Raw genomic sequence first — 15551 nt, 5'->3', positions numbered from 1 at the left:
CTTATTTTAAAGCTGCTTTGGGTGATGCTGGGTAGAGTGATTTTATACTTTATGGAACTATTTTTATTACTATTCTTTTGACCAGAGCACTGCTCAACTCTTACACTGCTACCCAGAAGACATGAGGTATGTTTTGTGTAAACCACTGTGCTATCTCTTCAGGTCTGCACAGAAGTATTAGTCATATAGTTTCTGTGCTTTCCCCTTCTTTCTCTCTGAAGACGCCCATCATCGGGAGACGATACGATGAGCTCCAGAACTCTGCTGGGCGTGATGGGAAACCTCGGGCCATGGCTGTCACCCGGAGCACCTCCTCCACCTCATCTGGATCAAACTCCAACGTCCTTGTTCCTGTTAGCTGGAAAAGACCTCAGTACTCTCAGGTATAGAATCCTAGACTTGGGCTGGGGAAGGCGTTCAGGGGACCTATGGTGTGGACTTCCTCTGTCCCAGCATTCAGCCGGGTATGTTGCCAAACCTGGATGCCTCCATCAGTGCTTCAGTTCTCAGGGAGCCCATTTTGTCTTTGAACAGTTCAGTGCAGGAAGATAGCATAATGGTTATGCAAAGAGACTCTCATGCCTGAGGCTCCAAAGTCCCAGGTTCAGTCCCCCCATACCACCATAAGCCAGAGCTGAGCAGTGCTCTGGGAAAAAACAAATGTTTATTTATGTATTTACTTGAGAGAGGAGAGAAAAGGAGAACAAGAACCAGAATATCACTCTGGCACATGCTATGCTAGGTATCAAACTCAGGCCCTCATGCTTGATAGTTTAATGCCGTATCTGCTGTGCTAACTCCCAGGCTGTCTAGTTCTGGTTAAACTTAGAAAATAAATCTAGGGGGCCAGGCAGTGGTGCACCTGGTCAAGCACACATACCACCATGTGCAAGGACCCAGGTTCAAGCCCCAGCTCCCCACCTGCAGGGGGGAATGCTTCACTAGTGGTGAAGCAGGTCTGCAGGTGTCTCTCTTTCTCTCTCCCTCTCTATCTCCCCATCCCCTCTCAATTTCTCTCTGTCTTGTCAAATAAAATAGAAAGCGGGCAGGAGGAAAGGGAAAAAATGGCCTCTGGGAGCAGTGGGCTTGCAATGCCAGCACTGAGCCCCAGTAACAATCCTGGTGGCAATAAAAAAAAAAAAATCTTTAAAAAAAAAAAAAAGAAAATCTGATCTCTGATTCACATGCAGCCCTTCAAACATTTAAAGACCCTCTACTCCTTCAGCTGTTCATCTAAGTGAACCTTCTTTTCTCTAAATCATGCATCCTTAGTTCTCCCAACCCATTGTATCTCCTGGCACTACAAAGGCAATGACTAGATAGGCAACAATCCTCTGAATGGGCATTTCAATCACTGTGTCCAAGCTCAGCCTGATCCACACAAAGCATCTGGGGCTGGGGATCTTGCTATGTTGTTATAACACAGCCTAAGATATTGATGCCATTGTACTGGCAAAGAAAACCCTTCTTCTATGCAGGAGTATTTAGGTGACATGTGACACAAGTTCAGTGGGAAAAAATAACCTGTAGTGGAAAAGAAATACATTAATGAAGCCAAGCATGGACACATGTCTCCATACCACAGAAAATCAGGCCCTGTTGCATCAGCATTTGCAAAAATGGGGGTGGGTGGGAATCTGATTGCAGTTGAGAAAGGAGTTCTTGACTTATCAATCTCTCTGTCCACCAAACGTATTTATACAGGGAGACGTAGGGGAGGCTGGCAAGCCAGCAGCTGGGTTTGGAGCCAAACATTGACAAGTCAAGCCCTTCAAATATCCCAGCTTCCTGGAATAGTTGAATAAACGGTTTCAACTTCTTCCTAGAAAAAGCCTTCATCACTTTTAGCTGTTCTTTTTTTTTTTTTCACAAGCCATTTTTATTTGTGATTAATAGTGATTTACACAGTCTTAAGATTACAGGCTTCCACTACCAAAGTTCTGTGTCCCTATCCTCCCAACAATAAAGACCCTAGTGCTCATGAGCTCTTAGAGACAGTTTGTTTACTTCTGGTGAAGTCTCCCCCCCCCCACCCCTGCCAAGTTTGTGTGTTTCGGTTCTCTAGATTCCACATATGAGTGAAACCATCCTGGATAAAGATGTAATATACATATTCCACATTTCAAGTGGGCAAGTCTTGTGTGGCTAGTGGCTACATTCTGAAAGCGGATTTAATCGCAGGACTCCATGGTTATGGCCTGCCTCTGTGTTTCTTCTTTTACAGAAAAGGACAAAAGAGAAGTTGGTGCACGTCCTTTCTCTGTGTGGGCAAGAAGTGGGATTAAGCAAAAACCCATCAGTAAGTTCTGTCATGTGTCACCTTTATTTTGGTATAATATCTTATAATATAGTAATAATATAATATAATAATGTTTTTTTTTACCTTTGGTCATATAGCAGCAAAGATGTAATTGTGAATTACAAGTATGATATCCACTGAGCTACCTCTTTGCAACTTATAATCTCACTTAGTTCAGAAAAAAATACTGGCTGTTTGCTCCAGTTTGTTCTATAGAGTTCTCATTGTTTTTCATATTTTAGTTTTTTTATTTATATATATGCCAAGACTTCCTATAGAAGAGTATATGTGTAGGAAGTCAGGCAGTAGCACAGCGGGTTAAGCACATTTGGCTCAAAGCACAAGGACCAGAGTAAGGATCCCAGTTCGAGCCCCCAGCTCCCTGCCTGCAGGGAAGTCGCTTCACAGGTAGTGAAGCAGGTCTGAAGGTGTCTATCTTTCTCTCCCCCTCTGTCTTCCTCTCCAGCAATAACCCTGATGATTATAAAGAAATAAAGAAGAAAAAATAACCTAGTGGAAAGAACCTATATGTGAAAGTTAATTTTTAACTATCAGTATGCTAAAGATTTAATAGTGAAAAAAGAGTTTGATTAGACGAACAAGACAGGAATTTAAGTATAATTTATGAACATGGATGTGCAGTTAATCTTTTATGATCAAATGAACAAGTACTATACTTTTTAGTTTCTTGTTTCTCACAAGTTATTGGTTTATCTGTTAAAGAGTTAAGTGATGTGTTCTCATCATTATTACACAGTAACATGTCTTGGCACCTGCAGTCCTTAAAGTAGTATGTGATAATACAGATGCGATGTGATGTGTGTGTGCGTGCATGCACATGCTTGTGTACAATTTCAAATCTTAATATGTTCAAAAACAGTAGAAAAATTGTGGCTGCTCTGATTTGTCTGTGAACACATGCACAACACACACACACACACACACACACACACACACACACACCCTCTTTCTCTCTCCAGTGACTTGACTCATGAACATTTTCCTAGTGCTTGAACTTAAGTCTTTGCAATGAGTTTAATCAGAGGGCACCTGTCCAACATAAATAATAAAAGAACATTCTAAAAATACCCACTTAAGGAATTAGGTGTGTACTGGAAACGTAGTGCTACGAAGAGACAGTTCAGGAATACTTTGTTTCTCTTTGTAACACACACCACCAAAGGGAGAACTGTCTCACAGGAGGGCACTCTTTTTTACTTGTAGGTGATTTTTTCATCCTGTGGGGATTTGGATCTGCTTGAGCACCAGACAAGCCTGGTGTCTTCTGAGGACGGTGCCCGGGAACAGGAGAACATGGATGACACAAACAGTGAGCAGCAGTTCCGAGTTTTTAGAGACTTTGATTTCCTTGATGTGGAACTGGAGGATGGAGAGGTACACAGTTTTTTTTCTCTGTACAAATAATCCAGCCAACCTTTTCCTTGACTAACCAAACTGTTTCTCTTTATCTGCTCAATAGTGAGCTTTCATAAGAGTCTTTGATTGGAAATCTGTAAACTTTACTTTGAATTGATTTATTCAAAGTGCGGTAGCTTAGCTTTGGCAAAAGTTACCACGCCCTTCCTGTCTGCGCCCCACAGTAACAGCTGCCAAGTTATTTCTAAATGGCAAACTTTTTAATGACCGCACAAAGACTGTGTTCAAAGGTGAACTTAAAAAAATATATCATATATATTTTTTTAATTATTATATACATATATATGTATATATATATTAATCACAAAAACATTCAAGTTCTGGGTCTGTTCATTGGTGCTCCAGTAAAATATGCTAAGCATTTAACTATGTTGACTATGAAATTGCTCTGGTTTGATTACTGCAGAGCTGGCTTGCCACAACATGAGGCAGTAAGCCTGAGGGCTCCCATTTTGGTGCTGCGCTTGATGAAATCATTAGAGTTTGAAAGTAGAATGCTCAAGACAGCTCCTTGCTTGCTCTTGCTTGGTCTCTAGCATTCCTGGCACTGAGCAACTGAATTCAAGTCTAGACAGGCAAGTGCAGATTAGTTTATTCTGAATCATCACCATGCTTATAAGATGCTTCCAATTATGAAGCATGCTTTTTTGTTGTTGTTGTTAAACTGGAACTGGAAAAAGGAACTTCACCCCAACTATGATTTTAATCACTCAGGGGCACAGTCCAACCAGAGGTGGTGTTTTGTTTCCTGGGATCCAAACTAAATTCACTGAAGTAAGGCTGGAAAACAAATGGCTGGAACTCAAGCAGGCCTCGTGGTGTTGATCTATAGACTTTTGCTCTGATTAAGTTTCATGTTTCCCAAAAAACTGTCTGTTAGTCTGAAAATTAAAATGGAAGCCCACATTCGGTTTCTTATATCCTATAGCAGTGAGCACCTGACCTTAACTATGGACTTCTGGGAAACAGTCCTTCAAGTCATTGCTTGCCTGCCCTAAAAGGATATGATTGCTGGTAGAGCTGCTTACATTGTGGTGAAGCCAAGAAGCTGCTTAGCCCCTTGGTTCTTCCTGGCCCACTGACAGCCCTGGACATCTCTACCAGTAGGGGAGAATCATGTCCACAGAACAAAGAATGTTTTCTTGATGGGTTCTTTCTCTGGAAAACAGACTCCTTAAAATGTCAAGACACTGGCTGCAAGAAATCCTTAAAATAAATATCAGCTCTTCCCTTTGAGTTGTTCTTGAACCAGTTCAAAGTTCTCTAGCATTTTCTGGCTATGAATCTTCATAGATGATTAAAAAGTGATTTGCTAAGTGTGGCCAAGGGTTGTTTTAAAAATCAAAAGCAAAATACAACTACTCTGAATGCTTCCTAACTATCTCTGAGCCAAAACTGTTGGGGAATGTCAAAAGGCTAACACTTTAGTCTGGGCAATTGACCTATGACTCCTTTGCATTAATTAATCTCAAGATCTATTGACTGAGAGCTGGAAGAGTTTGCCCTGGAACTTTTCAGAGTGTTCAAAAGGCACCACATTTTAGCTACTGATCTCACATCCGCAGTCAATAGCATGATCACCAAAACATTCAACTTTTGTGAGCAAGTTCAGCTGATGCCTGCCGCCTTCCCCCACACACATACTTGATGACCTTCATTCTTTTTCCCATGACATTTAACAGTTTTCTCACAAATAGATATTTATGTATATTAAAAAAAAAAGGAAACGTGTCAAGGAAGCAAGCAAAAGTGTTAAGGACAACCACAGTTGTCACTGAAGTGGAATGCTATTTCAGAAATCAGATTTTTTTGTTTGTTTTTTTGTTTGTTTTTTGTTAACTCTGGCTACGTTATACAGCACTAAGAGGCTAGACATTTCTGGCGTTCATTCCTGCTTTCCTGCTTTTTCTCTTTAGGGTCTGTGGTAGTCTTTTTCTTAAAGTTGTGACTGCTATAGTAAATATTGCTAGCAGTACTAGTTGGTTTTGTGTTAAAACTAAACATAAATGAGCCTAGTATCTTGAATATCATCATTTTAAATAGACCTTTTATTTGTTTTTCTGTCCATTCAATCTGCTACCCAGGAACTTCAGGTAAGATGATGCTCTTTTTAATTCAGATGCACTAGTAGATGTTTTGCTTCATTGCAGATTTATAACAACATAATTGCTTTCTTTCTTCCCTTAAGTATATGTGTGCCAGTTTGCTTGAATGTTTACATTGAGGTGTGTGTGATATAAGATGTTTTCTTTTTCCTTTTGGCTGCTCTAGTATGAAACATTTTCTAAATTATAAATACAAGATTTAAAAAAAGTATATGCTAGTTCTGGAAGTTGCATGACCATCTTGAGGGAGGGTGAGTTTTCAAATAAGATCCATGGGATACCTGTCATTCATGATCTGGCATTTGTACAACTACATTGGTTTATTTTGAATTTTTTTATTTATTTTTTATTTTTTTTATTTGGGGATTAATGTTTTACAGTTGACAATAAATATAATAGTTTGTACATGCAAACATTTCCCAGTTTTCTACATAACAATACAACTCCCACTAGGTCCTCTGCCATCATGTTTTAAAATTATTTTACTAAAGGTTACATCAACAATTTGTGTCTACAAATAAAACCAAATCCTTTCATTTTTCATAAATTCAAAACTACCTTTATATGGTTAATGTATAAACTTTAGCCCAGATCAGGACCCTTTTGCAAGTAAAAATAACCAATAATAATTACATCCAGACATCAACCAAGGTCATCCTAGGCAAAACGGTCTGTGATATCCTGTGGCCTATTTATGACCTATCAGACTTACTCTGAGCAATTATATTTGAGAGAATTTATTTTGACTATAGAGCACCCAAATTCCTTTAACAATAATTCTTACTTGACAGCATTCTAACATGGGGGGGAGGATGTGCTATTTCCAATACTTCTGAAATATTCAACCTTTAGAACTTTCTCATCTCAGTGTAGCTCCCATGTGGTTTGCTTGAAGTTGCTGACTGTTGTATACAAGTTGTCCATCTGGAATAGTTAGCGGTCTCCTAAATGTTTTAACCAATAAGTAAACTAGCATAATTGGTAAAACATAGTTTTGACATTTGTCCTGGCACATAATCTAAAATTTTACAGATCTGATTTTTGGATGTAGGGAGATAGAGGTGCTATGCTGAGAAGGCTGACTTTTAAGCCAAATACTCATTTCAGATCCTTAACCACCACCAGAGAACCAATCTTACTACCGTAGCCTGCGATGGGACTATTGCATCCTAACACAGGCATTCACCAAAGGTGCCTAGGGACAGTGAAATCATGTACTCAGAAGGTCCCAGTGCTGTGATAGAAAATAAATAAATCTATCATTTATTAAATCTCCCAAAATGGCAATCTCTGTTTAGGAGTTAAAAAAAAAAAAAAGACAGGAAAGCTGGGAAGTATAATGATGACCAATTTTAACAGTCATTTGCAATTCTCATATAGTAATTAATATAAGCAACTCACAAAACACTCATCACAAAAGCTACTTTGAAGTTGGAGAAATAGCTCCTTTGTGCCGGATTTGCATGTCTGAGGCTCTTAGTTCAACTCCCAATGTCACATACTGGAGTGATGTCTTCTCAATCTCTTTTCCCATCTATCTGTCTATTTATTTCATATGATATAAGTTAACTAAGCTCTTTTTAAAACAACATTTAAAAAAGAAAAGAGTCATTTTGTATCATACATTTCAAATATGAAATAATTCTGGGCTAGAATTTATACAGATTACCTACTTAGGTTAAAACTTGCTTGTCAGTGGGCAGGAAGCACTTCTCCTCCCTGTTCCTAGGTTAACAGAGAGAAAAATAAAACTCTAGGGAAAAAAAGTATATTGGTCAGATAAACTAATTTATCTGATAGTTTGCAGAGAAAGTTTGAGATGCAGCTGGAAGTTTTAACACTTACATTGTCACTTAGCCCAGTTCTCTATAAAAATGGACTTATACAACTGAAATATCATACTTGGTACCCAGTCATCATTTCAGATCCAGGAAAGTAACTGTTTCTGTGGTGGGGCAATTATTTAAAGATGAGCTTAAAGGAAAAGTTATGGCACGCTGCTCTGGCCTCTCTCTGCACAGCGCTTGATCCACCAGACTCTGTCCAGCTGTTCACTGATTCTCTTCAGCTCTGCATTTTATCTGTGAAAACCGCTGTGGCAGAAGCAGGCTGGAATGTTTATCTAACACTCTTCTACCTCCTACTCAAACAATGTGGAATGTGCTACACACAAGGCGCCCACTTTACCTCCTGAGAACAGGACAGAACACGCAAGGGGTCATGCCTTCTGAAGTTGCTTTAATATTAATGGTCTCTTCCTTAACAGACTTCCTTTATCTGGAAGCACTGAATAGATTTCTGGAAACACTTTTGTGTTTTCAGAAACACAGTTCAAAAACAAGCCAAAAAAGCATTTGTAGTCAGACAAAAATCAACTTTTAAGAAATTAAATAAGAGTACCCACTAGGCCAAAAAAAAATGTGTGATCACTTCAACCTCTACCCATAATTTAGTACACCATCAGGTGAAAATCACTTCTACTACTTTTCACATCAGATAAACAGTTTGGTGCTTATTTCTGTACTATGAAAGTTGAGCATGTAGTGATAGGAGTGCCAGAAGACACAGGCATAAAAACCAGCTGGTGGTGTGATTTCAGGGTGAGAGTATGGACAATTTCAACTGGGGAGTGCGCAGGCGTTCTCTGGACAGCCTGGACAAGTGTGAGATGCAGCTCCTGGAAGAGCGCCAACTCTCCGGAAGTTCTCCCAGCTTGAATAAAATGAACCATGAAGATTCAGATGAATCCTCTGAAGAGGAGGATCTCACCACCAGCCAGATCCTGGAGCACTCTGACCTAGTAAGTAGGAACTCACTCTCCATAAGAATTAGGAAGCTTATTTTTATAAGTGCAGCAGTGATGCAGTTTCCTGTGGCAGCTCAAGAAATTTTCCATGGCTGCTAAAAAAAAAAAAAAATCTGCCATGTCAGATGATATCTAGCTGATTCTAACTGGCATCTCTGTAGATGCAAATGGATACTAATGCTGGATGGAGTGTTTATTATAAATGCTGAGCATCATTGACTCTGTTAAGGCCTTGGTTCCCCTCCAAAAAAAAAATTACTTTCTAATGCTGAAATTTTTTTTAATCTTCAGACATCTTAAATTTTAGGAAATATGATAAAGATTAGGATGTGGTGGTCTGAAAATATGGACTTGTGTATTGGATATTGCTATACCACAAAATAAGATTGCCAGCTGTCTAAATTCTCGTAACTGAGATAAGCATGTAAGACAATGTCTATCATGGCCTGAGAGGTGGTGCAGTGGGTAAAATATTAAACTCTCAGGCATGAGGTGCTGAGTTCAGTTCCCAACATCACATGTGCCAGAGTGCTGCTCTGATTCTCTCTCCCTATCATTAATAAATATTGAAAAAGATAAAACACATTCACAATACCTATAAAGCAACAGTGGTAGCTCATGCCAAGGTTGATAATTAGTTTTTAAAGGATGGGAAAGTAGAGGAGACAACATAATGGTTATGCAAAAAGGCTTTTATGCCTGAGGCTCCAAAGTCTCAGATTAATCAGACCTACGCAGTGCTCTGGTGCCTCTCTCTCTCTCTCTCTCTTTCTCTCTCTCTCTCTCTCTCTCTCTCTCTATATATATATATATATATATATATATATATATATATACACTTCTCTCATTGAAATAAAACAAATTAGTGTGGGAATAGATAGTATAATGGTTCTGCAAAGAGACTCTCATGCCTGAGGCTCCAAAGTCCCAGGTTCAATCCCCCCGCACCACCATAAACCAGAGCTGAGCAGTGCTTCAGTAAAATAAATAAATAAATAAATTAAAAATAAAATAAAGGATGAGAACCTAACATTGTATTTATTTATTTCTCAACAGATCATGACACTCTCTCCTTCTGAAGAGAGTAACCCCATGGAGTCACTCACTGCCGCCTGTGACATAACTCCTGCTGACCCTCATTCCTTTAATACCAGAATGACCAGCTTTGACTCTTCTTTGCCCGATATGAATAATCTTCAGATTTCTGAAGGCTCAAAGGTGAAGAGATTTTTGGCATTCATGATTCGAGTTTTCTAAAAGAAAAGCTTCTTCCCAGATGCAGGAAATAACTGGCCTGGTATACTGCACACTTTACATGTGCGTAGGCCCGGACTCAAGATGCTGACCACTTGGCAGCACCTACCTGAGGGAAGCTTCCAGAGAGATGGGACTTATTGTCTCTTCCTTCTCTCACTCTTGTTCTCTCGCTTTCTCCTTATCCTCCATCTCTCACCCTTTCTGGTGAGGGAGGGGGAGGAACTGTCTGCCAGGAGTTGTGGAGTCTTACAGAGCCCAACAATAACTGTGGTGGGAGGGGGGGGGGAATGTACTTCCTGTTTGCTGAGAATTCTTAAAGGGCTACAAACAGAGGGACAGTTTCTTCCTCTCTTTTCTTTCCCCTTACTTTTTGAAATAATAGAGTTTGTGCACCTGAACTTACATTATGAAGTTGTGGAACCTTCACAAACTTGAGCACTCTTTTTTTTTTTTTAATTTTTATTTCTAAAAAGGACACACTGACAAAAACCACAGGATAAGAGGGGTACAACTCCACACAATTCCCACCACCACTTGAGCACTCTTAATCTTGTTGGTGAGGAAAAAAACAATCTAAGCATGGCGGGGAGGTGCTCAGCAGGCGGGAGGCTTCTCTTGCATGCTTGAGACTCCAAGTTAGATTCCTGACACTGGAATGAAAGTGGTGCTCTGATATCTGTCTAACTGCCTTGCTCATTGAATGAATGAATGAATGAATGAATGAATGAATGAATGAATGAATGAATGAATGAATCTTTTATTCAATAACACATTTTCCAGATAGCACAAACACTGCCGATTATTGGTGTGCGTCTGAGAACTCTGTGGCTGGGCGACTGCCATTCTGTGTCACCACTTTTATAAACAATACGCCCAGTGAGGTGTAGGCGTATCGTATGCATGTGTTTGGAGAAATTTTTTCCTATGTAGGAGTCACTTATACAATTTATACATTGATTCAGTGCTTGCCTCCTGGCTGACTATCAGGATTTTCTGTGTCAATCACAGCATTATGCCAGATTCACAAAAAAAAAAAAAAAAAAAAAAAAAGTTGTCCTAGCCAGACTCTGAGGAGAAAAGTAAGTACTGGATACAATTTAATTACTTAAAAGGTCAGCTTTTGTTAAAAACTAATAACTATGTGTATTTCATTTAAGGGTTATGCTTTTTTCAAACTTCACCTAAAACTGCTAGCCCATAAGCCCACCCTTTCCCACAGGACATTCTCAGACACAGCTATCTATGTGGAATTTTATTTCCTTATATTGGAAGTGCCAGAATAATCTATTGCTGTTAGGATGAAGTACTCTTTATCCTGAGTTGGTTACAGTAGCAGGAGTTTGAAAGAGGCAAGGAAATATGGAGGAAAAAATAATAATGCTCTTTCTGATATGACTAATTTAAAAAAACATAACTGCCTTGTTCTTTTATAGTGCACTAAAATCAGGTCCAGTGTCTAGGAATATCTGTGCACTTTAATGCAGTAGCAACCCAACAAACTGCAACCACCTGTAAACATTAGAACTTATAGAATCACAAAGGTACAATGACCATGACTCATAATTAGCAGAGTCTTTTTTTAAGACACACATACGCAAAAAGAAGGGGAGGTGAAGAAAATTTGTCTGTGATTAAAATGCTAGAATTCTAAGATTAAGAAATTAAGTTTCACAAAAGAAAGGGCATCACAAAATAAATTTGGTTCTTCAAATTTTTTCTTTCACAGTCTGAGATATGTCATTATGTCATAGAAAGTACTGTTAAGTTGCAATATCTTTATGAACTCACAGAAAAATCAGCTAATTATAACAGAGAAAAGCTGGGTCTTATTTCTGAAAATCTAATCTGTTTTTTCTCATGAACTAGATTCCTGTAGTGTTTGATATATCTGTGATGTTAGAATAAAAATATTTTTATAGGGGAGTCGGGCGGTAGCACAGCGGGTTAAGTGCACGTGGCGCAAATTGCAAGGACCAGTGTTCCCCACCTGCAGGGGAGTCGCTTCACAGGCGGTGAAGCAGGTCTGCAGGTGTCTATCTTTCTCTCCCCCTCTCTGTCTTCACCTCCTCTCTCCATTTCTTTCTGTCCTATCCAGCAACGACGACAACAATAGTAACTACAACAATAAAAAGAAACAACAAGGGCAACAAAAGGGATAAATAAATAAATAAATGTTTAATTTTTTTAAAGTTTTTATAGAGCACAACCCTCTCCTCACAATTATATTGATCTGTACTAATAGCCTAGTCCAGTCACCAGTGGCCAGTCTTGTTGGCACCACTGGAGTTCTAAAAAAACAGGAAGAAAACAGATATGGATAAGCCTCTGAGACAGTCTTTACAAGTAATTCCTTCAAAGACCTGCCATATCCTGTTTCTTCTAAAGCATCTTTAAGCATTCCTGCTAAAGTCGTTACTAATCCTGGATTCAAAATACTATATGCTGTGTGGGTGGCCAGATGCCAACACATGACAAAGCTCTAATTCATCTACACTTCTATTTTTATGTTGTTTTTGTTTTAAGAAAAATGACTCACTGAAACATGTACGTACGATTTCTTTCTCTCATCTTCTGGTCTGTGGTCCGTCCACTTGCCTTCCTTCCTTTCATATGGAACAATCAGTTAGTTCTCCAGCTGATTTCCCTCTCTGGCCCAGATTCAAGCCCAGCCTCTTTTTCCGTTTTACTCACGGTGTCTCTTTCCTGCCCCGTCAGTAATCTCAGTCCTGCCTTTGCTAGCCTTGTCTTCTGTCTCACTGCTCACTCGATATCTGAGGGCAGTGAGAGCAGCCTCTCATATATCAGGTTTTTTTTAAGGCTATTCCCAAGAGAAAAGCTATGCAAATGTGTTCTAGAGGACTGTCAGTATGGCAAGGCCTATTAATCTAGCCAGCTCAGTGAGTAACTTGGCATCACTCATTTGTACTTGAGGCTTAATTGTTGACCATCTGCTATGCCAGATACTGATGGTTCTAAATTCTAGTGTCCATAGGTGAAGGGATTCTGTAACAGTTTCCTCTGCATAAGCTTGCTTTAGAAGGACAAGCAATGAAGCAGGTCTGCAGGTCTCTAGCTTTCTTTCTCTCTTTCTCTATCTTCCCTTCCTCTCTCAGTTTCCCTTTGTCTTATCCAATACTACTAATAATAAATAATAATAATAATAATGCTGCCAGGTGAAACCTGGGGAAATGCTCTGAATACTAATTGGATGCTCTGGTTATCTATCTGATAATAGGCAAGTCTTTTTCACCCATGAAGCATCTGTTTCCTTCCATAAAATGTGAAGGTTGGGGTTGTCCTCAGGTAGGAGGTCCCAATGGTATTCTTTAAGTTTAGCGTTCGTACCCCATAAACATGAGTTGAATGTGGCAATCTGCTGAGAGCTTCTTTGGGAACTATTGTGGGGAAGAGTGAAAAGAGATAAAGAATGAACCTGGCTTCAAAGAATTCCTTGGTCTAGTATAATGTAGCTAGAAAACAAATGCCTCTACTTCTCGGTATTTGTATCTTTTTTGTTCATTTGTCTGTTTGTTTGCCAGAGGGACTGATCAGCTTTGACAAACAGTGGTACCAGGAATAGAGCCTGGGACCTCTTGTGTGCTAGCCCTATGCACTACTGCTGTACTGTCTTCATAGTCCAAGATACCTCTTTTATCTTGTCCTGCTCACATTCTTAATATTGGGAATATGTTTCCCTCTCGCTATTCACCCAGTCTGACGCTGTCCAGGAAGAGGAGGACACCACTGTGCACGAGGACGATCTTTCTAGCTCCATCAATGAACTTCCAGCAACTTTTGAATGCAGTGATAGTTTTAGCTTAGACACGACAGAGGCAGAGGAGAAAGGCATCCAAGCGATGGACCAATTTACTCTTGCAAGGTAAAGAATTCTTGGCAGAAATGAGTGGTGTGAGGGCACACACATATGCTGTTGCTTTCACACTGACTAGGGTTAAGTCTAACCCCACCCTTCTGGACTCTCCTAGTAAAGGAGTCCAAATGGACATGCTCTCAAAGGACTCATCCAACTCCACCCTAGGGATTTATGTGGAGCACAAATCGGTACTCATGTAGAAACTCTCAAAACTATCAAGTAATGTCAAAAGTCCAAGAAGGGGGCTGCAGACATGAACCAGGACTTGTAGACACTATAGATAAGCAGGACTCGTGAGAAGTTCCTTCAAGTTTTGAGTATGAAAAGGTACTAGAATCAGAGGCTTTTTAACAACTAAAGACCTACTCTTTTTTCCCCTTTCTTTTTTTATTTGATAGGACTGAGAGAAATTGAGAAAGAAGGGGGACATAGGAAAAGAGAAAAAGAGACACCTGCAACCCTGCTTCACCACTCATGAAGCTTCCCCCTGGCAGACTGGGACCAAGGGCTTAAACCTAGGACTTTGGGCATGACAATGTGTGTGCTCCGCCAGGTGCATCACAGCCAAGCCTCCAGACCTACTCTTTTTTTTTTTTCTTTTACTCCTCCAGGGTTATTGCTGGGCTCGGTGCCTGCACCATGAATCCACCGCTCCTGGAGGCCATTTTTCCCCCCCTTTTGTTGCCCTTGTTGTAGCTTCGTTGTGGCTATTATTATTGCCCTTGTTGATGCAATTCGTTGTTGGATAGGACAGAGAGAAATGGAGAGAGGAGGGGAAGACAGAGAAGGGGAGAGAAAGATAGACACCTGCAGACCTGCTTCACCGCCTGTGAAGCGACTCCCCTGCAGGTGGGGAGCCGGGGACTCGAACCGGGATCCTTAACGCTGGTCCCTGCGCTTTGCGCCACATGCGTTTAACCCACTGCGCCACCGCCCGACCCCCAGACCTACTCTTTTTTAAGTAGGTGGCTTTCAGCCTAGAGGCTGATATTTCTGATGAAATAGTCAGAGAATGTAAAGAGGAAAATGATAAGGAGGATAAAGGACACTAATGCAGCACAAATCACAAATGACAATGCTATAGATTTACTTCAGGAAAATAAAGTAAGAATCCTAAAAATCATTCTTCTGAACACTGAAGATAAATTATTAAAGTTTTTGTTATGGCCGTACAGAGGCCTTCTATTACCTGCCCACCAGAGAAACAGCTTTAGATAGTACCTAGGGGAAACAAACAAACAAACAAAAGAGACTCACTTTCTGTTCTTCACCTCTCTTTTCTCTAAACCTTTTGTCTCCCTTACTCTATATCTCTCTTCTTCCATCTCTTTTTCTCCCTCTACCCTTTTCTTCTGGCATCTATGCATATGCTTTCACTAGTACTCTCACTTCACAAAGAATAGTTAAAGGGTCCAAAAATTTTGTCATGACTTAAGGACCTGGGTTCATGCCCCAGTCCCCACCTGCCAGGGGAAGGGAGTAGCTTCACGAATGGTGAGGCAGTGTTTCAGGTGTCTCTCTCCATTTCTATTTTCCCTTCCATCTTAGTTTGTCTCTATCCAATAAGTAAATAAATGTTTTAAAAAGGAAATCGGGAGTCGGGCTGTAGTGCAGCGGGCTAAGCGCAGGTGGTGCAAAGCACAAGGACCAGCATAAGGATCCCGGTTCGAACCCCGGCTCCCCACCTGCAGGGGAGTCGCTTCACAGGCGGTGAAGCAGGTCTGCAGGTGTCTATCTTTCTCTCCTCCTCTCTGTCTTCCCCTCCCTCTCTCC

The 15551-nt window shown here is 40.2% G+C and overlaps 1 protein-coding gene across 4 annotated transcripts in view; it reads left to right on the top strand.

The window, feature by feature from the left end:
- The window catches only part of FRY (FRY microtubule binding protein), a 495577-nt gene that overhangs the window by 443741 nt on the left and 36285 nt on the right, over positions 1-15551 (top strand). For all 4 annotated transcript variants that reach the window (XM_060191649.1, XM_060191648.1, XM_060191651.1 and 1 more), the window contains 6 exons: positions 222-383; positions 2225-2299; positions 3524-3694; positions 8441-8641; positions 9704-9865; positions 13618-13784. In XM_060191649.1, the coding sequence (XP_060047632.1) occupies positions 222-383; positions 2225-2299; positions 3524-3694; positions 8441-8641; positions 9704-9865; positions 13618-13784 (938 nt within the window). The remainder of the gene's footprint in view (positions 1-221; positions 384-2224; positions 2300-3523; positions 3695-8440; positions 8642-9703; positions 9866-13617; positions 13785-15551) is intronic.

This window comes from Erinaceus europaeus, chromosome 5 (assembly GCF_950295315.1).
Source record: "Erinaceus europaeus chromosome 5, mEriEur2.1, whole genome shotgun sequence".
In the NCBI taxonomy this organism is placed as follows: Eukaryota; Metazoa; Chordata; class Mammalia; order Eulipotyphla; family Erinaceidae; genus Erinaceus; species Erinaceus europaeus.
Note: the sequence above shows the minus strand (reverse complement) of the source record. Positions and strands in the feature narration are given on the sequence as shown.